Source organism: Ranitomeya imitator, chromosome 2 (genome assembly GCF_032444005.1).
Source record: "Ranitomeya imitator isolate aRanImi1 chromosome 2, aRanImi1.pri, whole genome shotgun sequence".
NCBI lineage: Eukaryota > Metazoa > Chordata > Amphibia > Anura > Dendrobatidae > Ranitomeya > Ranitomeya imitator.
In genome coordinates this window covers 511,548,557-511,573,808 of record NC_091283.1, presented here as the reverse complement: position 1 = coordinate 511,573,808, position 25,252 = coordinate 511,548,557, and the positions used below count along the sequence as shown (strand labels likewise).

The following is a 25,252-nucleotide window of genomic DNA, read 5'->3' as shown; positions in this document are numbered from 1 at the left end:
TAAATTAAACCTCTTTGGTTGCAGTTTTTCTATACCCCTGTACCTTTCATACAATAGTTTACAGCAGGGGTGTCAAACTGCATTCCTCGAGGGCTGCAAACAGGTCACGTTTTCAGGATTTCCTTGTACTGCACAGGTGATAATTTAATACACAAATAATGAGTTGGTGATTAAATTATCACCTGTGCAGTACAAGGAAATCCTGAAAACATTACCTGTTTGCAGCCCTCGAGGAATGCAGTTTGACACCCCTGGTTTACAAACCTACAAAAGTGAGAGTGTTGCCAAATACAAACAAGCCAACATGTCGTCTCGCAGACAGAACAATCTGTATATCTGATCCTACATGATTATTTCATAACGTGTTCAATTGCTATAGCAACCAGTCCTCCAGCATACCATCATGCTGCTACTTCCGGCGCTCTACATCTGCCGAGTCCCACAATGCACCAGCACTTCCTGCTCCTCCATGTACCCAGCACGCATTACGGCGCTCTATGACTTCGCTTATTTTATTTATTCCCGCCCTTTTCAGACAACGCAACCAATCATTGATGACTGACAGGACTGTAAACGAATCAGCGCACAGACTGACCTCTGAAGCCGCCTATCAGCATTCAGTGGGCGGGTCTCTATACGCAGCAGTGCAGGAACCGGGGTGCTGCTTTCGGTTTTGCATAGACTGGAGGAAAACGTACCGGAGTCACAATGGTAAGAGAACCGGGGGGCAGAGGCAAAGCGTGTAGTGATTAGACTGGAAGCTGTGGAGCCGGCGATGCGCAGACCTCACGTGGGACTGTTACTAGAGCTGATAGCCTGGAGTGGTGTTTGCATTGTTCTCTGTTATCAGCCATTTCAAGGCTCACTATGTGCCAGTGGAGAGGCAGAGTTACAGTGACGGCCTTTCTCACATGACCCTTTATTTCTTCAGCCTGTCTGCTAACTGTGAGGAATCATTTGCCCCTATAGTGATGGGACGTCCCCCAGTTACATGACTGCACCATTCAGTGACTTCGAGGGGTTGTCCACTTCCTGTACAGCTAGTGGTTAAATGAAGTAGACCATCTTATGAAATAAAAGCACATGTCGCCTAACGCAGCGGGGTCACATGACATTGTTATGGCACCTGGGCCCTGCAGCCAATCAGCAGTCTGTATATTGCGGCACGGTCACCTCAGACAAGCAGAAGAAGTGAGAGCGCGGTGCCACAATACCCCCTGGTGATTGGCTGCAGGGCTCACGTGGCATAACAATGTCACATGCTAACGCTGGAACGGCGCCGCTGCGGGGATGAGGATCTGTTATTTGTGTTTTTGTATATAATGTATTCCTTTAATAAAAAAAGGAAATCCCTTTTAGAGGTGTTTTAATATGAGTTGTCAAAGGAGCAGAAAAATGTAAACCATCAAGAGCAGAATCCATCCCATAATGGACATCAGCAGTGACATATGGTCCAATGACCAGCAATGGTGCCTGTGACACTGTCTCCTGTAGGCCTCCTCCCATAGAGTGTGATGAAACCTGCCACGCTGGCTCCTGATGAATCTTCATGTGGATGTGAACTGGGCCTTAAAGGGGTTGTCCACTTCTTGCACAACCCCTTGTCAATCGCAATGTTATCCCCCAGTTAAATAATCACACGCCGCTGGATTGGGCCGGCATCGGAGGTGGGTATAGGGGTTATTAACTTACTTAGGAATACATTGTGGTTGACAAAGGAGTTGTCCAAGTAGTGGGGATCCCCATTAAAGAAGCACTCCAATCAAAAATGTCCTCTTAATACATTGCACTCATCATATTATATAGCACTGTGTGCTTACAATTGACTCATCACTAGAACTACAATTCTGCTGACTGTTAAGTCCCTGGCAGTGGAAGGAGGGGCGCTGCTCTATCAGGAGTTGAAGAGGAGGATGACTTCTACAAGGACAATTGACCTCTGGTTTTTGCATAGAGCTTAGAAGGATTCATCTAGTCAGTTTTTTATCAGGTGATGTCATAGATCTAATAGAAAAGAGAAGAATTAGCTGGGTAGAAAGGCAAAATGAGCAACTGTAAGTACACAGTGCTATATAATATGATGACTGCAATGTATTAGGATGATAACATTTTTGATTGGAGTGCTTTTATGGGGTTCCCCACTACTTGGACAACTCCTTTGTCAATCACAATGTATTCCTAAGTAAGTTAATAACGCCTATTCCCACCTCCAGTGCCAGCCCGATCCAGCAGTGTCTGCACTAGCTCTCCTGGGGCTCATGTGACCTTTCTCTGCAGCCAATCAGCACTGGCTTCGCAGTCCCCTCCTTCAGACCAATCAACTCACCCAGAATACGTTGCCTGTGCTTTTTAAAACATAAAAGTTGCAAGGTAGTGTTGTGACCCAATGGATTTTCTTGACGTTGTGTTTTTTTTTATTTTCTGCAGTCTATTATGTCATATAACGGCGGGGCCGTCATGGCCATGAGAGGGAAGAACTGTGTGGCCATTGCTGCCGATAAACGCTACGGAGTGCAAGCCCAGATGGTAACAACCGACTTCCAGAAAATCTTCCCCATGGGAGAGCGCTTGTACATTGGATTAGCCGGACTAGCCACTGATGTGCAGACAGTGTACGGTTTGCCTTCTGCTTATGTGATATTAATATTTATTATACTGTAAATAGCACATCTCAGGAATCAAAAGCATTGCAACATATTACAGCGGTAGCCAGAAACAGTGCCACTGTAGTCTGTAGGCTGTGACAGGTATTACAGCTCATCCCCTTTCTCTTCACTGCTGTCTTATTAGACCCTGCCCATAGACTGACGTGGTAAAACCAATGACCCCTTTTTTTTTTTTTAGTTGGCAGGTGTAAGAATAGGTTGATGGGGAAGGGTGTTGCTCATAGGGAATCACGGTTATTGTCAGCTGCTCATTTTCTGCACAAGTAATAACCATCATATTGCACTCTTTCAAGAGCAGTAATATACAGCCTAAATGGGTTCCTCGGAGATAGAAAAAAAAGAACCTGTCCATATTAACAATTTCAAAATGCCTTTAGCAAATTACACTCATTTTGTCTAGGGAGGTAATTGCTATAGAACCAAAATGACCAATGTCCTGTTACACTGCCAGAAGCTTGTCCTACAGTGTTAATACGACTGGGGCAGTAAGAAGTTCTGACCCCCTCCCTTCAAGTTCATATGTAGGAATATGTGATCTAATACTGGAGATACCAGAGGTGCTGAGATAAGAAGACACTGCTCACACTGCTGTGTGCCCTGATTAACTGATCTAATACTGGATAAACCAGAGCTGCTGAGCTAAGAAGACGCTGCTCACACTGCTGTGTGCCCTGCCTATATGATCTAATACCGGGGATACCAGAGATGCTGAGATAAGAACACACCGCTCACATTGCTGTGTGCCCTGCCTAACTGAACTGATCTAATACTGGAGATACCAGAGGTGCTGAGATAAGAAGACACCACTCACACTGCTGTGTGCCCTGATTAACTGATCTAATACTGGATAAACCAGAGCTGCTGAGCTAAGAAGACGCTGCTCACACTGCTGTGTGCCCTGCCTATATGATCTAATACCGGGGATACCAGAGATGCTGAGATAAGAACACACCGCTCACATTGCTGTGTGCCCTGCCTAACTGAACTGATCTAATACTGGAGATACCAGAGGTGCTGAGATAAGAAGACACCACTCACACTGCTGTGTGCCCTGCCTAACTGATCTAATACTGGAGATCGCAGAGGTGCTGAGATAAGAAGACACTGCTGTGTGCCCTGCCTAGCTGATGAAATGCTGGAGATAATTTAGGTGCTTTAAGGCCTCTTTCACATTTTCGTCAGGCCGACTTACCGACGGACGTTGTGAATTCTTTGCACGACATGGGCAGCGGATGCAGTTTTTCGACGCATCCGCTGCCCACTCTGCAGTCCGGGGAGGAGGGGGCGGAGTTTCGGCCACGCATGCGCGGTCGAAAATGGTGGACGCGATGCACCAAAAAAAGTTACATTGAACTTTTTTTGTGACGACGGTCCGCCAAAACACGACGGATCCGTCGCACGACGTGCGCGACGTATGGCAATCCGTCACTAATACAAGCCTATGGGCAAAAAATGCATCCTGCGAGCACATTTGCAGGATCCGTTTTTTGCCCAAACCGACGGATTGCAAAAAACGGAAGTGTGAAAGAGGCCTAAGAAGACGCCGCTCACACTGCTGTCCACCCTGTCTGTCTGATCTAATACTGGAGATACCAGAGGTGCTTTGTTAAGAAGACACTGCTCACACTGGTATTTACATAGGTCTTTCTGAATGCCGAGTGGCTGTTGTGACCAGGAGATTTAACATTGCATGGGTTATTTCCAGTTCAGGAGCTGAGCCCACAACACCCTAGGTACCGGTATGTTATGGAACCAAGAACTAATCATATGCTTCCAACAGTGATGATCCCTGTTGTTTACTTAAATGCCATCCAGTTACACTCACTAACCACCCTGTTAACCAGACAATTATGCTCTGTCATTACTGTGTTAGTGTACAACTGACCGTGTATGAACTCTGGGCCTTCGTTTGACAGACAGCTCTCTCCCAAATCCCCTATACATATGTTCTTGTGTTTACAATGGGGAGAGAGGAGAAAACAAAAGGATCGGACATTGAAATTCCAGTATGCCGATCTTTCTCCCCCTTGACTTAATCCGTTGGCGTGGTCCTCATACACATCTGATGATCTGTGGGATCAGACGACTTTCATCTAATGTATATGGTGACTTTCGGGCTAAGGCCCCCACATACCAACCAAATGTAGATACAGAATCGATATGTACAACATGAGCCATTTTTCTTTGTAGTGAGTACTTTCAGCAGTGCCACAATCTTATTCTTTAAACACGAGGACCTTGAGGTTCCCATTTTTTACTTCTAGTATTCATTATGTATTAACAGATCTCTTGTGTTCATTTTCCAGATCCCAGCGCCTGAAGTTCAGACTGAATTTATATGAGTTAAAAGAGGGGCGTCAGATTAAACCTAAAACTTTCATGAGCATGGTGTCTAACTTGTTGTACGAGAGAAGGTGAGATGATGGGAATTTATCTTGCCTTACCCATATTTGTCATGGGGGAAAATCTATTGAGGGTTTTGATTTGTGTTTTTATTTTCGCAAATACTCTACATCTGAATAATGCGCCTTCCATCACATTTTTTAAGAATGTTCTCCGGTTTCAGAAAACCTCTTTCCTCCAGCTACAGTTTGTTTTAAAATAATTTATTCCTTTCTCACCCTCCCCGGGTCTAGTGTCTGTTACTATATGCAACGTCAAGTCGTAAGTGGATCAACCAGCTGGGGAGGCATAAAAAAACAAAGGGGCACACTAAGGGGCAAAATAGCACACAGGTAACATGCTTTAAAGCATTACACTTTTTTTCCCCCCTATCTAGTCAAATGACAGGTACACTTTACCATAATTAAAGGGGTTGTTCTATCCCACCATATTAAATGACCTATTTTTATTTGGGCATAGAAGGTTAAATAACGTACATATTTGTTCTTGTTAGGTTCGGCCCTTACTACGTTGAACCAGTTATCGCAGGACTGGACCCCAAAACCTTTGAGCCATTTATCTGCTCACTGGACCTTATTGGATGTCCCATGGTGACTGAAGACTTTGTAGTGAGCGGTACGTGTTCAGAGCAGATGTACGGCATGTGCGAGTCTCTCTGGGAACCAGACCTGGTGAGTATTTTGTTATCCACCCTGGCTTGAATAATAATAGACAAAACAAGGTCATGGTTCTTGGGTTTTTATTCTTCAGTTATAACTTCCAGCAGATTATGACAATGGTAAAAGATGTAACTTGCATTGCATCTAGATCTGTCCCATTTCGGATCACTGTCACATAACCCCAGAAGTTATGTACTTTCTTATAATTTGATGTGCATATATATCGCCATTTGACTCGGTGCTAGAACCCCCTTTCAGGTTGGAGCATGAAGTCACATGACCTCTAGGAGCTGGCAGTGCTCCCTGTCTTTTAAGCTCCAAACCTCCTTTCTTCTCTGCAATTGCAACATATATGCTGTGAGAAAGAACAGTAGCTAAGGGGAAGTGAAGTAGAAGATGGTGTTAGGACATGTAGTCTCACGGCACATGCCTGAAAAAAAATTCAGATCTGCTGTGACATTGGGGTGCAGTGAGCTACCCCAGATATTGGGGTTCCTAGCAATGCGATCAGCAAGCTAGGTCTCTCTCCGCTGTCCTAGATTATATGCACATCAGGAGAGATATGTTGATCTAGGAGAGCGAAGCCTATGAGTAGTTGCCTCTTAGTGTGAATGTAGCCTATCAGTATTTCATCTCAGTATTTGTAAGCCAAAACTAGGAGTGGGTGATAATACAGAAGTGGTGCACATTAGTTATGAGGGAGCACTCTCGTGTGCTAAGTGTCTTCGGCGTGTTCGAATGTTATGTTCGAGTCGCTGCGGCTACATGTCTCGCCACTGTTCAACAACCGTAACACCTGCAGGGATGGCCTAACAATCAGCCAATGTCGAAATGGCCCGAGACATGCCGCCACAGCTACTCGAACATAATATTTGAGTACTCCAAAAACACTCTATTAACACATGAGTGTGCTCGGATAACGGTAATTAGACCTACCAGTAATTGTATTTCCAGGAATCCATCCTGACAGCACACTGGAAGATGTCCTTCTTATCCATCATGGGACAGGAAACACGAGAGGTTAAAAGGACCCTCACCCTACCACCCTTCAGTGCTTTTCAAAGTAACACATCTGGATGGATGCAAAAAATAAGGTTTATTCCAACAAAATAATCAATCATACATATGTTGCATCACATGAGTATAAAGATCATACAATAGGGAGGGAACTAGTAGTGCTGTCAGGATGGATTCCTGGAAATACAATTACCGGTAGGTCTAATTACCGTTTTCCAGGTCACCACCTGACAGCACACTGGAGAGATACCAAAGGAGAATGGTATTTAGGGTGGGACCACGGCTTGAAGTACCTTTCTACCAAAAGCCAACTGAGGTTGGCTAGATGAATTGGCTCTAAGGTTAACCGGGAAACTCTCCCCTTTAGCTTCATAAGCCAAATTGATTGTGGACTTTATCCATCGTGCAATACTTGCTTTAGACACTTTTTTCCCTTTATTCGGGCCTCTGAACTGAACAAACAGGTTGTTCTCCTGTCTCCAGGGCCTAGATAAATCAAGGTACTTGAGTACCGTCTCTCTTACATCTAAATTATGGTAAAACCTTTCTTTTTGATTTTTAGGGAACTGACAAAATGATGGCAAGACAATTTCCTGATTCACATTAGCATCTGAGATGACTTTTGAGAGAAACGCTGGGTCGAGTCTTAGTATTAGTTTATCATCAAAGATTTGCAAATACGGGTTCTGTACTGATAGAGCCTGTAGTTCCCCCAACCTTTTTGCCGATGTGATCGCTACTAAGAACGTGGTTTTCAGGGAAAGTTTACTGATCTCTATGTTCTCCGTTATGCCCCATGGCTGTTCACATAGAAAATTCAGGACCAGGTTAAGATCCCACGGCGGGACCGATCTCCTAATTAAAGGTTTTAGCCTCTGGACTGCTCTAGAGAACCGACTAATCCAGGGGTGGGTAGATAGAGGGAAGTCGAAAAAACACACTCAGGGCCGCTATTTGGACCCTCAGTGTACTAGGTCTAAGGCCTTTTTGGAATCCTGACTGCAGGAAGTCAAGGATCCTTGGGATATTCGGATGGACAGTATCAACTGTCATCTCACAAAAACTACAAAATCGTTTCCATATTTTTGTATAGCTAGCTGATGTCACTGGTTTCCTGCTGGCTCGGAGGGTAGAGATAACGTCATCTGAAAGGCCCTTTGCTTTTAAGACCAGGCGTTCAGGATCCAGGCCGCCAATCGAAGAGCTCCTGGGTTCTGGTGTAGAACTGGACCCTGCTGAAGAAGATCCTGTCTTTCTGGTAACAGGAGGGGTTCCTCTACTGACAGCTTTTTTTTTAGCAAGGGGAACCAACTCCGTTTTGGCCAATGAGGTGCTATGAGAATGACCTTGGCCTTGTCCTCGCAGATTTTCCTGAGTGTCCTTGGAATCATCGCCAGAGGAGGAAAAGCATACAGGAGACCATTGTTCCAGGGATGTGAGAAAGCATCAATCGCTGCCGGGCTTTCCCAGGGATTTAGGGAGTAAAAGGTTCTGACCTTCGCATTCCGCTTGACAGCGAACAGATCCACATCCGACTTCCCCCAATGCTGACAAAGACTTTTGAAGACCTCGTTGTTAAGTTCCCACTCTGTTGGGGACACCCTTTCCCTGCTGAGGAAATCCGCCAACTGGTTCTTGGATCCTTCCAAATGTACTGCAGAGATTGACAGTACTGACTTTTCCTCACATCTGAAGATCTGCTCTGCCAGACCCTGCAATGCCATATGTCTTGGACGGCCTTGATGAGGATCGAAGGCTACAGTCGTTGTGATGTCTGAAAAGACTTTCACATGCTTGTTTCTTAGTAAGGGCTGAGCGGCTGATAAGACCTTCCAAACTGTGTGTAGCTCCCGTCAGAACTCCCTGCTGAAGCTGCCGAGAATGAAACTGGCTCCAGTTTACGCAAAGGATGCAGGCGGTCATTAATCCTAAGACTTTCATCCCGTCTCTGATAGAATTCTGGTTTTGAGCAAACTGATGGACTTTTTCTATTATGCCCCTTAGCCTGTCTTCTGGTAGGTAGGACATTCTTGTCTCCGAATCTAGCATGACTCATAAGAACTTTATTTTGGACTTGGGTATCAGATCCGACTTTGTCCAGTTTATGATCCACTCTAGATTCTCCAGTGTGGAAATGAGGGATTGACAGTTGATCCTGAGCTGGTTTACCGAGTCTGCCGCTATTAGAAAGTCGTCTAAGTAAGGAATCAACATTATGTCCTGATTTCTCAGATAGGCCACCACCTCTACCATAAGTTTTGTAAAACCTCTGGGAGCTGATGCCAGGCCGAAGGGGAGGCAGCGAAATTGACAATGGTAAATTTTGTCTTCCATATTTACCATAAACCTCAGAAACTTTTGGTGACTTAGATGAATAGGTACAGTTAGGGCCAGAAATATTTGGACAGTGACACAATTTTCGCGAGTTGGGCTCTGCATGCCACCACATTGGATTTGAAATGAAACCTCTACAACAGAATTCAAGTGCAGATTGTAACGTTTAATTTGAAGGGTTGAACAAAAATATCTGATAGAAAATGTAGGAATTGTACACATTTCTTTACAAACACTCCACATTTTAGGAGGTCAAAAGTAATTGGACAAATAAACATAACCCAAACAAAATATTTTTATTTTCAATATTTTGTTGCAAATCCTTTGGAGGCAATCACTGCCTTAAGTCTGGAACCCATGGACATCACCAAACGCTGGGTTTCCTCCTTAATGCTTTGCCAGGCCTTTACAGCCACAGCCTTCAGGTCTTGCTTGTTTGTGGGTCTTTCCGTCTTAAGTCTGGATTTGAGCAAGTGAAATGCATGCTCAATTGGGTTTAGATCTGGAGATTGACTCGGCCATTGCAGAATGTTCCACTTTTTGGCACTCATGAACTCCTGGGTAGCTTTGGATGTATGCTTGGGGTCATTGTCCATCTGTACTATGAAGCGCCGTCCAATCAACTTTGCAGCATTTGGCTGAATCTGGGCTGAAAGTATGTCCCGGTACACTTCAGAATTCATCCGGCTACTCTTGTCTGCTCTTATGTCATCAATAAACACAAGTGACCCAGTGCCATTGAAAGCCATGCATGCCCATGCCATCACGTTGCCTCCACCATGTTTTACAGAGGATGTGGTGTGCCTTGGATCATGTGCCGTTCCCTTTCTTCTCCAAACTTTTTTCTTCCCATCATTCTGGTACAGGTTGATCTTTGTCTCATCTGTCCATAGAATACTTTTCTAGAACTGAGCTGGCTTCTTGAGGTGTTTTTCTGCAAATTTAACTCTGGCCTGTCTATTTTTGGTATTGATGAATGGTTTGCATCTAGATGTGAACCCTTTGTATTTAATGTCACGGAGTCTTCTCTTTACTGTTGACTTAGAGACAGATACACCTACTTCACTGAGAGTGTTCTGGACTTCAGTTGATGTTGTGAACGGGTTCTTCTTCACCAAATTAAGTATGCGGCGATCATCCACCACTGTTGTCATCCATGGACGCCCAGGCCTTTTTGAGTTCCCAAGCTCACCAGTCAATTCCTTTTTTCTCAGAATGTACCCAACTGTTGATTTTGCTACTCCAAGCATGTCTGCTATCTCTCTGATGGATTTTTTTCTTTTTTTTTCAGCCTCAGGATGTTCTGCTTCACCTCAATTGAGAGTTCCTTTGACCGCATGTTGTCTGCTCACAGCAACAGCTTCCAAATGCAAAACCACACACCTGGAATCCACCCCTGACCTTTTAACTACTTCATTGATTACAGGTTAACGAGGGAGACGCCTTCAGAGTTAATTGCAGCCCTTAGAGTCCATTGTCCAATTACTTTTGGTCCCTTGAAAAAGAGGACACTATGCATTACAGAGCTATGATTCCTAAACCCTTTCTCCGATTTGGATGTGGAAACTATCATATTGCAGCTGGGAGTGTGCACTTTCAGCCCATATTATATATATATAATTGTATTTCTGAACATGTTTTTGTAAACAGCTAAAATAACAAAACTTGTGTCACTGTCCAAATATTTCTGGCCCTAACTGTACATGGTAATATGCACTCTTTAGATCCAGAGTACACATTACCATGCCCCTTCCTAACAGGGGAATGGTTGACCGAATTGACTCCATTTTGAATCTCTTGTACGTTACCCATTTGTTTAAATATTTTAGATTTATTATTGTTCTTGACTCTTCGGACTGTTTTATTATTGAGAAGAGATTCGAGTAATGACCTCTGTACTCTTCCTGAGGGGGTACTGGAACAATTGCCGCCATGTTCAGGAGGTCCTGTATATCTGACCACATGGGGGACGCCGATTTTAGACGGGAGCTGGAAACCAGGAATCTTTCGGGAGGGGGAGATATTAACTCTTATTTTGTATCCCTGGGACACCACCTGTAAGACCCAAGGACTTGTAGTCACTTCCTGCCATCCTCCCAGGAATTCGGCTAGCCGACCCCCCCCCACTCTGATGGCGTCATTTCCTTCGGTAACTAGACCCTGAACCTGAGTAGCGCGAGTCTTTGCTTTTGAGCCTGTTCTCCCCACCTTTTTGATAACTCCATCTACCCTGCTTTCCTTTCCCCCTGTAATCTGGCTTCTGATTATAGCGGGGTCTACGAAAGGGCTGGAATTTTTTAGGCTTTTCTTCAGGAAACCCTTTCTTTACATCTGAGGCCTTCTCTAAAATATCATCGAGGACCGGTCCGAAGACCCTGCCCCCAGAAAAGGGTATAGAACACAGCTTATTCTTAGAATGCATATCTCCCAGCTCTTGAGCCAGATAGCTGTTCGGGCTGCATTAGATAGGGATTGACCCCTAGCTGCGATCCTAACTGATTCTGCAGAGGCATCTGCCAAAAAGGTGGTTGCCAATTTTAACAGAGGCAGGAATTTCAGGATAGTTTCCGTAAGAGTCTTGGCTGTTAACTGATCCTGAAGATCATCTATCCATAGGTGCATGGAGCGAGCAACTGATGTTGCTGCTATATTAGCTCCAACAACTGCTGCTGAACTCTCCCAAGCCCTTTTTAAAAGGCCGTCTGCCTTCCTATCCATGGGCTCTTTTAGGTTGGAAGAGTCCTCAAAAGGAATTGCAGTCCTTTTGGACACTTTAGCCAGCGGGATGTCTATTTTAGGAATGTCCACCCATTCTTTGACCTCTTCTGGATCAAACGGCAAGCGGAGTCTGAAGTCCTTAGGAATCGTCAGTCTTTTCTCTGCTTCCTTCCACTCCTCTAGAATCATGGACCGGATATGGGAGTTCACCGGAAAGACCTTAGAGGTTTGGGAGCGTAAACCCCCCAAACATCTCATCCTGTACCGAACACGTTGGTTGAGGTTCTTCAATCTGCATAGTATGCCTTACAGCCTCTAAAAGTTCTCCCGTGTCTGCAGCGGAAAACAAATATCTTCTCCCTTTTTCCGGAGGCTCTCTACTTTCTTCCTCCTCATCTAGATCTGACCCGGAAGATGATGAGTCTCCCGAGGAAAACTCTTCCCTTGGCCTCTTCCTAGATTTCTCTGGAAGTGAGGCCTGAGGGAGTACCAGACCTGAAACAGAAGCCTGAACCTCCTCTCTTATGATGGCCCTCATATTTGACATAAGAGAAGCCTGCTCTTCTCCTATAATCCTGCAGGTGCACGCTTCACACTGGGGTTTCTGCCAGTTATCCTTCATTTTAGCTGCAAAGATAGGACACTTTTTATTCCTGCTGGGCTTCTTTTAAGGTTTTCTTAGGCAAGGAGGCACCCTACAAGAAATATAACTTCCGCTACTATTGTGGACTGTGTTGTAAGGTTCCATATATTACAGGGCTTCAGCCCCATCACTTACTGGTGCTATGCTCTCCTGCCCCACATCGGATCTAGCCGCGTCCTCCATGATACCAGCTTGGAGATCGCCTAACGCGTACCCCTCATACCTTTGTTTTGCTCATCTGATGCAGCTCTTACGCGCCATCTGACCGCTCCGGAACTTCTTCTGCTGAAGAGACGCCGCCCGCCCCCCTCGGCCACAAACCTGAAGTGACGCGGGGCCGGAACTGAGAGCAGTGTAACATGGTCTGACTTCCCCCTGGAACAGCCGCATGGAGATGCCGCCATCAGCAGAGGCTGCCGCCGAATCCTGATACACCAGAGGGTGCAACGGAAGGGTCGAGAGCCCCCAGCAGGGGGGGAAGCGACCCTCAGACCAGGAGCAGCGCTACACTGGTAGGCAGAGGGACCCTTAGCGGGTGTCGGGTGCCTCATGGTGGGAAGGGTGAAACAAAGCCCCCCCCCGATCCACACCTCCAGCATAGAAGAGTCAGTCTTCTCTCGTCCGTTCCTATCCATAATGGCACAGGATAAACACTGGAGGGTGGTAGGGGGAGGGTCCTTTTAACCTCTCGTGTTTCCTGTCCCATGATGGATAAGAAGGACGTCCTCCAGTGTGCTGTCAGGTGGTGACCTGGAAAGCATGTTATCCATGTTCGCTCATCACTAGTGCACATGTTTCTTTTATACTTTTCCTCTGTTCGTTCTTCACCTGGTTTTGGCTTACAAATACTGATGTAAAATACTGACCACATACTCATTGTGTGACCGTAGCCATTTAGAATAGTCATCCTAGATGAGTAGTCACTTGCTGACTTTTGAAAGTATGTTTTCTCTCAAATGCTGCAATAACATAGCCATACTTTTTCGTGCAGCCCATAGTTTTGGCAGTATGAATTAGCTGAAAGGTTCCCTTTAACCCCTTCAACATGTGACATAAAGGAGATCTTTCCATTTACTTGGATACTAGAAGAGAATGAATTTCCTGAAATGAGTTTATTCGTTTCAATGTCAAAAACGGCAGCAGTTCCCTTTCAGACTTGTGTGTCTCCACCGTTCCAAGCAATGCTGGAATTGCTGTTTTTTGTTTCGTACTATTTCACCAGTCTTCAATTATTAATTTTTTTTTTCTGTCTTTAAGTACATTTTTATAGTAAAGCTTTTATGATCTGTAAATTAATATAGAAAAAGAAAACAAAAAGCAGCACCAAAAGAAAACAAAGGGTGGGAAAAATCCTCCCGGGTATGTACCAAACCTCATGCTATTATCCAGAAAAATGAAGGCAGCACTCCAATAGAAAAAATAAATGTGGTTTATTGGCCCATCTGCGACGTTTCAGTCCAGGATGTGGACCTTTCTCAAGCCTTAATGGTGTCAATCATTCACAGCTACCAACTCATCTGGCAGAAAAAGAAACAAATTAAAGTTATGCCTCTTGGTCAAAGGGGAGGAATAAACTAAATGAAAATTGGCTCCAACAGAAAGAAAGTATCCCACTCATCATGCTCCAAAGTGTAACCTTTTTTTTAAATTTTTTTTTTCTCCCCATAAAGGAACCTGAAGACTTGTTTGAAACCATTTCCCAGGCCATGCTGAATGCTGTGGACAGAGATGCAATTTCAGGAATGGGTGTTGTAGTGCACATCATGTAAGTACACCCTTTGGGTAATCTGAAAAGGAACCTGTCACCTAGTTTTTTGCTATTAAACTGATCCCAGTATGTTGTTAGTGATGCAACGTGCAAAGCAAAATGGTGCAGTATTCATTCCATAAAAATCACTTTCTATAAGCTGTATTCTACCTGGGCTTCCGTTGGTTTCAGTCACGTTCACACTCTTTAATTGATCTGCAGTACTGTCCTGATGTCACAGGAATCTTCTCTGTAATCCCGCGCTTGTGCAGTGATGAGCAGCTCCCCGGGTATTCACACTGAAGCTGAGTGTACATCCCCAGCTTCATTTACTGTATGCACGTGCTCCGGAGCTGCTGCGAGCCACTGGCTTTGTGACGTCGCGAGTCTAAGTGGTGCACGTACTGTCTCCCCTCCGCACTGACACTGTCTCTGTTATGCGTGAGCATGCGCACACAGTAAATGAAGCTGGGGATGTACACCTCCCCCAGGTTACCAGTCACTGCACAAGCTCATGGTGACAGAGAAGATTCTTATGATGTCAGGCCAGTACTGCAGATCAATCAAATTGCGTGGGCATGGATATGATGACGAGACCATGACTGAAATCAGCAGAAGCCCACCTCTTTGACAGAAAGACAGGTAGAATATAACTTATAGAAAGTGATTTTCTTTTTTTTTTTTGGGGGGGTGGGGTGTGAATACTGCATGCACCAGTGTGCTTGAAAGCAACGTATTAGGCCTCTTTCACACTTCAGTTGTTTGGCGTCAGTCACTACCGACATAGTGACGGATTGACGGATCCGTCACAATTGTTGAGAAAACGGTTCTAAAGGATCCGGTTTTTTGACGGATCCGTTACTTGGGGGTTGTCTGGGAAAAGTATCTACTTTTTGGAGCATGCGCAATTGAAAAAACGGATTGGGGCGACGGATCCGCCGAAAAAAACGGTTGCGGCGGATCCGTCGCCCATAGGCGGCCATTCTATGGAATGGCGGACGCGACGGATCCGTCGCGATCCGCCATTTCGGCGTTGACAAAAAACGTTTCAATGTCCGTCTATTTTCAGAAAACGTCTGCCAAATTTCGACGGATCCGTCGCATGGCGGATGGAACGGATGACCATCCGTCACAATCCGTCGCTAATGCAAGTCTATGGGAAAATAACGGATCCGTCAAAAAAAATTGACGGATCCGTTATTTGAGGAAAATGGCGGTTTTAGACTTACGCCAAACAACTGAAGTGTGAAAGAGGCCTTAGTGATGCACACTGCATCACTAGTAATGCACTAAGGCCAGTTCTAATAGCGGAAAACAATGTGACGGGTTCCCTTTAAAGCAGGTATGTCTTAAAAAAAACAAAAAAACACCGCCTCTTAAACCTGAGGAGACTGGTATACTTTCTAATGCCATACCAAAATTGCTATCCAATCCATTTGAAACGTTTAAACTTCCGTCTCCACCCAGCTACCTGATTGACACACAAGCTATGCAGGTGCTGCCATCCTACACTGAAGACTGTGTCCGCAGTGACCTATCGTCCAAGCTAATCTTACATGTGTAAGAAGTAATTTTGTGGTTTCACGAGGAGTTCACATGTCCGGATTACTAACAGTAAACGGAGGTTGATTTCCCGCTAAGCAGCTTGTAATTCTCTGCATTAAATAATTTGTAGAGTAACTAATCGTGGCTGCTCAGGAAAGAAGTGGCAGATGGTAAACTAGATTAATTGGTCAGCGGCAGCTGTCATCGGGGGCTTTGTGTTTTGCCGAGACTGTTCTTGTGATCTGCATGAGGTTAGACCCAGCAGTAACACTGTAAACACTTGTCATTTCAGAGAAAAGGATAAAATTACTACCCGGACACTGAAGGCACGGATGGATTAACTTTTTCTGACTGGAGACTCAGTGATGATCAATGTTACTTTTTTAAATTAAAAAAAAAAATCTACTCACGCCTGTTCATTCTTTGATTTATTATTGGGGGGCATGTATCGTGTTTAAGCTTTAAATGACACCTGAGGGCAGAATTGACACTTAAAAAATAAATGCAGCCATGAATCGTAATTAGTTATTGGTGATTTGAGAAAACACATGGTTTGGGCAAAGTTCACACTAGATCGTAGTTAATACCTTTGCAAAATACCTTCTCCACATATTTTAAGTAATAGGACTAGTCCATACACCACATGCTGACCTTTCTTGCCGCATCTCCAGATATGCCTCAGTGTGTTACTATCAGATCTGCCCTTACACTCTAATACCCGATTTCTAAATCATGCAGATGCTCGTGAGCACACTACTTTGGGCATGTGCAGTGGGCCTCAAGCCTCTGGTACGTCGGTATAGGGGTGTTCATGAGCATCTGCAGATTTGAGATCAGTTATGTGTCAGTGGGCATACTAGCGGGAGACTTTGCAGAACTGACCAATTAGAATATGCAGAGAAAGTTTGGGCAAAAAGTTCACACTATATAGCAATTCTCACTTTTGAAACCAAAAGGAGATCAACTTTAAGACAAACGCAGCAATACAGTTAATCGGTGTCAATCCTGCTATCACGTTCCTTTTAAAGCTGGCCTTTGAAAATTGTCTTGTCAATCATGAGAGAATAGGCAAGGTTTTTTTTTTAATCTTTTCACTACTCTTGATAAAACTGGCTGTGGCTAAATAAAATAAATTGCCTTATGACTGCGGCTTTAGACTGACTTTAATATTAACTCGTGACCAATGTCACAAAAGTAATCGAAGGCTATACACTTTTTGCTAAAAATGTATAAAAAGAATCATGGCAGAACTATTGTGTGACATTGCGGGACAGAGTAGCCTATTCCTGCATATTCCCCAATAAACTGGGCAAGAATAGGATTTTATGGGGAATTCTTCAAATATCCATGAATTCTTCTCTAAGCAAAGCCATAACAGCTATTATGGCTCTCTGACTGCTTCTGGGTGTCTGCCTCCAGTACTTGTACACTCCTGAAAATCATGCACAGCAGAGCACACATTCACTCTGTCGGCACCATTACAGTCTATGGCTTAGTCGGCACATATGCCAGAATCCCGTTTTGCTGGGGGTTCGGAGGCAAGACCAAATGAGACCAACAAACAGGTGAAAAGCACCCTTAGGCCTAATTCAGATTCAGTGACTGACAGTCTAGCCATAGCCCCCCCAAAGTTTTTTTTTTTGTGGGAGGGTGGCGTGAACTTGCATAAGTTAGACCATGATTTCGTGTCCACCTAAAGGGGAGAGCACCACGGAAACAGGACAGATGGAGTGCAGTGAATAGTTGGGGGCCTAAGGCTACATTAACACTTGTTTCTTTTTCGCTTCATTGGGGGACACAGGTAACCATGGGTGTATGCTGCTGTCGCTAGGAGGCTGACACTATGCAAATAAAGAAAAGTAACTCCTCCCCGACAGTATACACCCTCCGACAGGCACCAGGCAACTCAGTTTTTGCTTAGTGTCTGAAGGAGGCGGACCTGGATCTAACACCAGATACGCTTTATCTTTCCTTTACAGGGTTTTGTGTGTTTATTAATCATTTTCACTTTCTTTTTCAGATCTCTTCTCTGGGTAACAGGGTGCAGTTTTCTCACCCTGTTTTCCCTACATTATGCGGCCGAGAGAGCAATGTGGTATCACCCACATAGCACCCTCTCAGACCCGCTGGGCAGGACTTCGTCCTCTGTTACCCCTATGGGTGTCCAGGGTGACCTTTTCGGTGGCCAGTCCTTGCCCGTTTCCCCTCGTCATCCCTCTCTTCGGAGTGGGCTGAGAGGAAGACGGTGATCACCTGCGGTGACCTCCCCCCTTTTTAAGGGGTTGATGCCGTCTTCTGCGCCGCAGAGTGGCGTGGGAAGGAGGATCCCCCTCTTCCAGGACCCTGCGTACCCTTCAAGGTCTCATGACGTGATCCTTGCCTACCGGGACGGCTCTTCATTCAGGTACAAGATTTCCTTTTCTCTCTGCCCCTGCCAGCCAGCTGCAGCACTCGCCGCCAGTACCTTTTACCCTTTGGACGCCATTTATTCAAATGTCGCGCCTGTTTACCGCAGCGAGCACTTTTCTCTGCCTCGGCAGACGTCGTTCCAGTAAGCCACGCCCCTCCTCGGCTTTCCTCATACATCTCTCTTCAGCGCTGGGCACGCCTCCTCCAGAGCCCAGCGCTGGCATTGGTCGCGTTCGGGCGGGCCACGCCTCCTCTCTGCAACAACCTATCAGGCCATCTGTTTCACTTGCGGCCGGCCACGCCCCCTTTTTCCAGGCGTGCTCTATTTGCGCGCCTGTTTACAGCACCACGCTACTCTGGTGGGATATCTCCGTTGCATCACGTGACCAAGAGGACCTCTTCTAAGCGGGGGACACAGGTTCCTGCACTGCCGCTGCGCCTGGTGTCTGGTAGGCTTTACTGTTCTCCCCCGGCCTGTACTCCCCTAATCAGCATCACCTGCTGGCAACCTGCTTCAGGTATCATTCACTCTCTACCTATGCCCAACCCTGCAGGGGCCCCCGGCTATATCCCCACGGTAATTCACTACGCTTGTGCCCGCTGTAAGAAAAAGTGGGCTTCAGGCCAGCCGTCCCCTTTCTGTCCGTCCTGCAGTCCATCCACCATGTCCGTACCTCAGGAAGTCCCTAATACTCGGGATGAGTGCACTCCACTGGAGAGGGCTGTTGTTACGTCTCAGTCAGTGTCTGACTTAACTAAAGTGTCCCAGGTCCTGGAACGTATTCCGCTTCTAACTACTGCCACCAGTGCAACGAACGCCTCTCATGGCGATTCGCTCGCACCTGACCAAGACCCTCACGGGCAGATTTGAGAAAAGATCCAGGAAGAGGACGCTGTCTAGACCCTCATCAAGTTCATCGGATCACACTGCTTCAGCCAGACTACCCTCCCTACCTGTTCCCCCTCCTCGCAGGCGGACGTCGGGTCAGATTTAGCTTCTCAGTCGGAGTCTGACTCGGATGCAGATCAGAACTCCCGGCAGCAGGATATGGTTGGTAGCCTTATTTCGGCTATTATTCAAACACTTGAGCTTAAGGAGGAAGAGACAACCTCTCAGGACATCTCCGTTTCATTCAAACAGATAAAACGTCCCTCTAGAGTTTTTCCCAACCACAAAGAGTTTGAGAACACTACCTCTTGACACTGGGAACATCCAGGTAAGCGCTTTCTGGGAAGGAAGCATCTGGACACTTTATACCCTTTTGATTCAGACCTTGTCAACAAATGGTCCGTATCACCTACAGTAGATCCACCTGTGTCTAGATTATCCTCACAGACTGTGTTGTCCATCCCTGAAGCGGCGTCTCTAAAGGACCCCATGGACAGGCAAATTGAGACTTTAACCAAATCAGCATTTGAAGCTTCTGGCACTTCTCTCTGTCCTAATTTCGCCTCTTCTTGGGTGGCGAAAGCTGTTTCGGCTCCTGCAGCGGAGCTAGCGGATTTAGCGGATCAGATTGCCCATGCAGGACAATCTCTCTTAAATGCCTCTCTGGATGCTGCCGCTTGCTCCGCAAGGGCTAACCGTAAAATTGCCATTCACCGAATTCTTTGGCTGAAGGCGTGGAACGCAGACCCTGCTTCTAAAAAATCCCTCACTAGTCTGCCTTTCCAGGGCTCCAGGCTCTTTGGCACACAGCTGGACCAAATGATCTCTGACGTCACTGGTGGTGAGAATACTTCTCTACCTCAATCTAAGCCTTGGCGTCCCTTCAATAGGAAGGGACCCCAGGCCTTTCGGTCCTTCACCTCTGGTGGTGCCTCTCAACAGGACCGGTCTACCACCCAAGGGGAACGTAAGAAACCTGTCTTCAGGCCTACCCCCCACTGAAGAGCTACAAAGCCGCTCCTCTAAGCCCTCCGGATCTCACGGCCATATATTTTCCTCAAAATGACGGGTCACCCCCCCACCTGGATATCTTTCCAGGGTGGGAGGCAGACTTCTGTTCACAGAGGCCTGGTTATCGGTGGTTGACGACGGTGATCCCATTCATGGAACCGGCAGAATTTCTCTGTTCTGTGGACATCCAGGATGCGTACCTACACATACCTGTTTGTATACAGCATCAGAGGTTCCTTCGTTTTGCGATCCAAGAGCAACATTATCAATTCACTGCTCTCCCATTCGGCCAGGCGTCCGCCCCCAGGGTCTTTACAAAGGTAATGGCGGCGGTCATGGCCATCCTTCGATCGAAGGGGATTCTTATAATCCCCTATCTTGATGACCTACTGGTCAAGGGTCCGTCTCACCGGGAATACGCCCAGAGTCTCCAGATCGCTATGGACACACTAGTCCGTCTAGGTTGGATAATCAACAAGCAGAAGTCCTCCTTGATTCCAACCCAACGCCTAGAATTTCTGGGTAAGGAATTCGACACCATTCAAGCCAAGGTCTTCCTCCCAAAGGAGAAGTTCATGTCCCTTCGGCAGGGCATCAGGGCTCTGAAGTGCCCTGCCCCTCTACCTCTACAGCTCGGAATGAGGGTTCTAGGAAAGATGGTAGCTTCCATGGAAGCAGTACCTTATGCTCAATTTCACTCTTGCACTCTCCAGCTGGCCCTTGTGTCCGCTTGGGACAGGAGCCCTCTTTCCTAAGATTGTCCAGTTCGTCTCCCTCTCAATGTGAGGCAATCTCTCACTTGGACGCTGTTCACCTCCATTTTTCAAGGGAGGTCATTTCTCCCCCTCCGCTGGCAGGTCATCACCACTGACGCCAGTCTCCAGGGGTGGGGTGCAGTCTTTCTCCATCTCACGGCCGCTGGAATGTTCGAGACGTGTCTCCCGATCAATCTTTTGGAGATCAGGGCAATCTTCCTTGCCCTTCTCTGCTGGCAGTCCCTCCTCACGGGAAAACCGGTTCGCATTCAGTCGGACAACGCCACAGCCGTGGCTTACATAAACCACCAGGGAGGGACTCGCAGCAAGCAGGTCATGAGGGAGGTGGCAAAGATTCTACGGTAGGCGGAGAACCATGCTCCCTCCATATCAGCTGTCCACATCCCAGAGGTGGACAATTGGGAAGCCGACTTCGTCAGCTGCCAGGGGCTCGTGTCGGGCGAGTGGGCTCTTCTCCCGCCGTTTTTTGACCAAATCTGTCAAAGGTGGGGTGTTCCGGATGTCGACCTAATAGCCTCCCGAACAAACCACAAGGTTCCCCAGTACGTCTCCAGGTCTCGGGATTCGATGAATGTCGGCTGTGATGCCCTCTTGATCTCGTGGGCCCAATTTCAGATGCCTTATCTGTTTCCGCCTCTTCCCTTTATTCCAAGGATCATAAAAAAGATAGTCAGAGGGGGTTCCCGTTCTCTTAGTAGCTCCAGATTAGCCTTAGAGGGCCTGGTATGCGGAGCTAGTGAACATGCTATCGGACATTCTCTGGAGACTCCCAGACTGTCTGGATCTTCTATCGCAAGGGCCTCTCTTCCACCCGAATTCTCGGTCTCTGAATTTAATGGTATGGCAGTTGAGGCCGTGGTCCTGAAGGACACAGGCTTTTCCCACAGCGTCATACAAACAATGATAAAAGCTAGGAAACCGGCATCTTCGCGTATCTACCATAGATGCTGGAAGGCCTTTTTCTGCTGGTGCGATGACAACAGTTTGTTCCCTATGGTCTTTTCCCTTCCTTCAGCGCTTGGTTTCCTCCATTCGGGTCTTGATTCAGGCCTCTCCCTAAGTACCTTGAAGGGTCAGGTTTCCGCTTTGTCCATCCTCTTTCAAAGAGACCTGGCCTCCCTTCCCCAGGTGAGGACCTTCCTTCAAGGTGTCGCCCATATAGCGCCTCCTTACTATCCTCCAGTTGAGCCTTGGGATCTCAACCTCATACTCGGCGCCCTCCAGTGTGCACCCTTTGAAACTATTCAGGACATTTCCCTTTCTCTTCTTTCCTATCAATGAGGACATCATCCTTCTTTGTGCCCTTCCCAAGTTCACCCTTTTGGAGAAATCTCTTCACAAGCTGGATTTGGTCAGGGCTATCCGAATCTATCTTTCCAGAACTGCTTCTTTTCGCCAGTCTGATCCTCTGTTTGTCGTCTCGGAAGGGGCTCCCCGCCTCCATATCCACAAATGGATACGTTCGGCGGTTCTGGAGGCATATTGTGTCCATGACAAACAGCCTCCTCCGGGGGTGAGGGCTCGCTCTACCCGGGCTGTGGGAGCTTCCTGGGCAGTTCGTCACCAAGCTTCGGCCTCACAGGTTTGCAAGGCCGCGACGTGGCCGTCCATTTACACCTTCGTAAAGTTCTACAAGGTGCACACTCAGGCTTCTGCGGACGCAGGCCTAGGTAGGAAGATTCTGCAGGCGGCGGTTTCTCACCGGCCGACCTGAGTCTCCTTTCTCTGCATATTATCCCCTCCCTTGGGACTGCTTTTGGACATCCCATGGTTACCTGTGTCCCCCAATGAAGTGAAAAAGGGGGATTTTTGGTTCTTGCAGTAAAATCTTTCCTGGAGCCTTCATTGGAGGACACAGCACCCTCCCTTTATGTTGTGCCGTTGTTTTGGGTTGGTACATAGGTTGAGTTGGTTTATACTTGCTCCTACTACTGCTTTTGCACCGACTGAGTTGCCTGGTGCCTGTCGGGGAGGAGTTACTTTTTTTATTTGCATAGTGTCAGCCTCCTAGCAACAGCAGCATACACCCATGGTTACCTGTGTCCCCCAATGAAGGCTCCAAGAAAGAGATTTTACGGTAAGAACCAAAAATCCCTCTTTTTACATGCTGTATGTCTGATTTCATTGGTTAGTCTTTGATCTGCACTAACGTATAATAGGACGTGCTTTTAGCCTAACAGGACTGAACATGCGCACCGCTTTTTAACTCTATGGGTCAGTATGCAGTCACTTTTAAAAACTACATTTGAATGCCGCCAATACAGAATTAGGAGCCACACACTGGTAGGTTTGCTTGCAAAAAAAAAAGCCTGAGGAAAAGGCAGAAATGAATGTGGAAAAGGTAGGCTGGTCAAAAGGATAGTCCAGGATTTAAAAAAAAATAATAAAAAAAATGTAGAGGTCAAGTGTAGGCAGTTCTGCATCCTTGATGTGAACAGGGCCAAGCTGCAATACCAGACATCCAATAAACTGATTTGGAGGCACTGTTAGTTTTTCTCCTTCGTCTCATTGGGAGACACAGGACTGTGGGTGTATACTACTGCCGCCAGGAGGCTGTCACTAAGGAAACAAAAAAAAAAAAGTTAGCTCCTCCTCCACCGTATACACCCTGACACTGGCAGCAGGCGAAACTTAGTGTATTTAGGAGGCACAAGGTCTGGTTCTTCCCAGACCTCTTTTTTTTTTTTTTCTTTTTTTACTATGAAGATGAGGCAGGGGCGACGGACCCTTTTAAAGGGGTCCGATCTCCCCAAACCAACAACGGGGGAGCACGTTGAGTGTTGCCTCCACGTCTCCTCTCCCGCAACGTGGGACAAGATGCCGGACTCAGCCCTGACCACCCTAAGGTATTGAAACCCTAGGCTGTACAGGGTCATAGGTGCCCCCACTACATCACCAGTGCTAAGACTGCGGTGATGGAAGGAGGTGAACAGTCCCTCTCCTCATCTCCTGTAGGGAAGATGGAGTTAGGGTGCCTGCACCATCCTTTACGCAGCTCCCCCTCTAACCTGAAGCTGGCAGATCCATTGCAGGAGTAGTTGGCAGGGAGGGCTCCTGCTGCAGCGCTCTTCCTGTCGCTCCCATGTGCACATCTCACCCTGTATCGTCCGGCAGGTCTGGGTCTGGTCTTCCGGCGGCCTCACGGAAATTTGGCTTTCTCCGGTGGCCCCGCCCCTGTATTCTGGGGCGGTCGCCGCAAATTTTGTCGCTGGCACTAGGCCGCGGGCGGAAATCCCGCCCCCGGAGCGCATCTGCTGCCAGTGGGCCCACCCCCGTATCCTCGGGCGGGCGCCGGAAATTTATTCCCTGACATTTGCTGGCACTAGGCCGCAGGTGAAAATCCCACCTCCGGAGCGCGTCTGCTTCCGGTTCTGCTTCTAGGAGCATGCCCACTGGCTGAGCATGCTTTTTTTGCAGATAGGGAGTGTCGGCCATCTCAGAGGATCTGCTTCAACGTTGTTCCGCAGGACCCAGGACTGGGGTAGGTGTTACTCCCTCCAGTCTGGCAGCTCCTTTCTTTCCCTCTCTACTGCTTCATCTAAGGCCAGTTTCAGACGTCGGTGGCTTCGGTACGTGAGGTGACAGTTTCCTCACGTACCGGAGCCACTGACACACGTAGACACAGTGAAATTAATGCATCTGTGCAGATGTCATTGATTTTTTTGCGGACCGTGTCTCCGTGTGCCAAACACGGAGACATGTCAGTGTTCGTGGGAGTGCACGGATTACACGGACCCATTAAAGTCAATGGGTCCGTGTAAAACACGTACCACACACGGACGTTGTCCGTGTGCCGTGCAGGAGACAGCGCTACACTAAGCGCTGTCACCCCCACTGGTGCTGAAGCCCCATTCATATCTTCCCTGCAGCAGCGTTTGCTGTAGAGAAGATATGAATAATCGTGTTTAAAATAAAGCTCCATGTCCCCACCCCCTGTGCGCCCCCCTGCTGTTCTTAAAATACTCACCCGGCTCCCTCGCTGGCTGCCGCTGCTTCCTGTCCTGGCCGCACCTTGTACTGTATGAGCAGTCACATGAGTATTTTAATAACAGCGGGGGGGAGCGCACCGGGGGTTGGGACATGGAGCTTTATTTTAACCCCTTAGCGACCGCCGATACGCCTTTTAACGGCGGCCGCTAAGGGTACTTAAACCACAGCGCCGTTAATTAACGGCGCTGTGGAAAAAGTAAATAGCACCCCCCAGAGTCGGATTTTCTCCGGGGTCTCGGCTGCCGGGGGTAGCCGAGACACCAGAGAACATGATTCGGGGGGGTTTTTTTACCCACCCCGCATTTGCGATCGCCGGTAATTAACCATTTACCGGCGATCGCAAAAAAAAAGCGATCTTTTTAATTTCTCTGTCCTATGCGATCGCACATCGGAGGACAGAGAAAAGGGGTCCCAGGTGGCCCCCCCAATACTTAACTATCTCCCC

General features: G+C 47.1%; 1 protein-coding gene across 1 annotated transcript; it reads left to right on the top strand.

Moving 5' to 3' along the window:
* The first annotated feature begins 573 nt into the window (after positions 1 to 573).
* On the top strand, positions 574 to 16,876 carry PSMB3 (proteasome 20S subunit beta 3). The gene is made up of 6 exons (XM_069751689.1): positions 574 to 711; positions 2,428 to 2,612; positions 4,973 to 5,080; positions 5,563 to 5,740; positions 14,111 to 14,205; positions 16,025 to 16,876. Exons 1-6 carry the CDS (start codon positions 709 to 711, stop codon positions 16,071 to 16,073), a joined length of 618 nt encoding a protein of 205 aa, XP_069607790.1. The 5' UTR covers positions 574 to 708; the 3' UTR covers positions 16,074 to 16,876.
* The last annotated feature ends 8,376 nt before the right edge of the window (positions 16,877 to 25,252 follow it).

Excerpts from the sequence above, each read along its gene's own strand:
- PSMB3 (XM_069751689.1), top strand. Across the intron at positions 5,081-5,562 it reads AACTTGTTGTACGAGAGAAG|GTTCGGCCCTTACTACGTTG; the intron begins GTGAGATGATGG and ends TGTTCTTGTTAG. Across the intron at positions 5,741-14,110 it reads CTCTCTGGGAACCAGACCTG|GAACCTGAAGACTTGTTTGA; the intron begins GTGAGTATTTTG and ends CTCCCCATAAAG.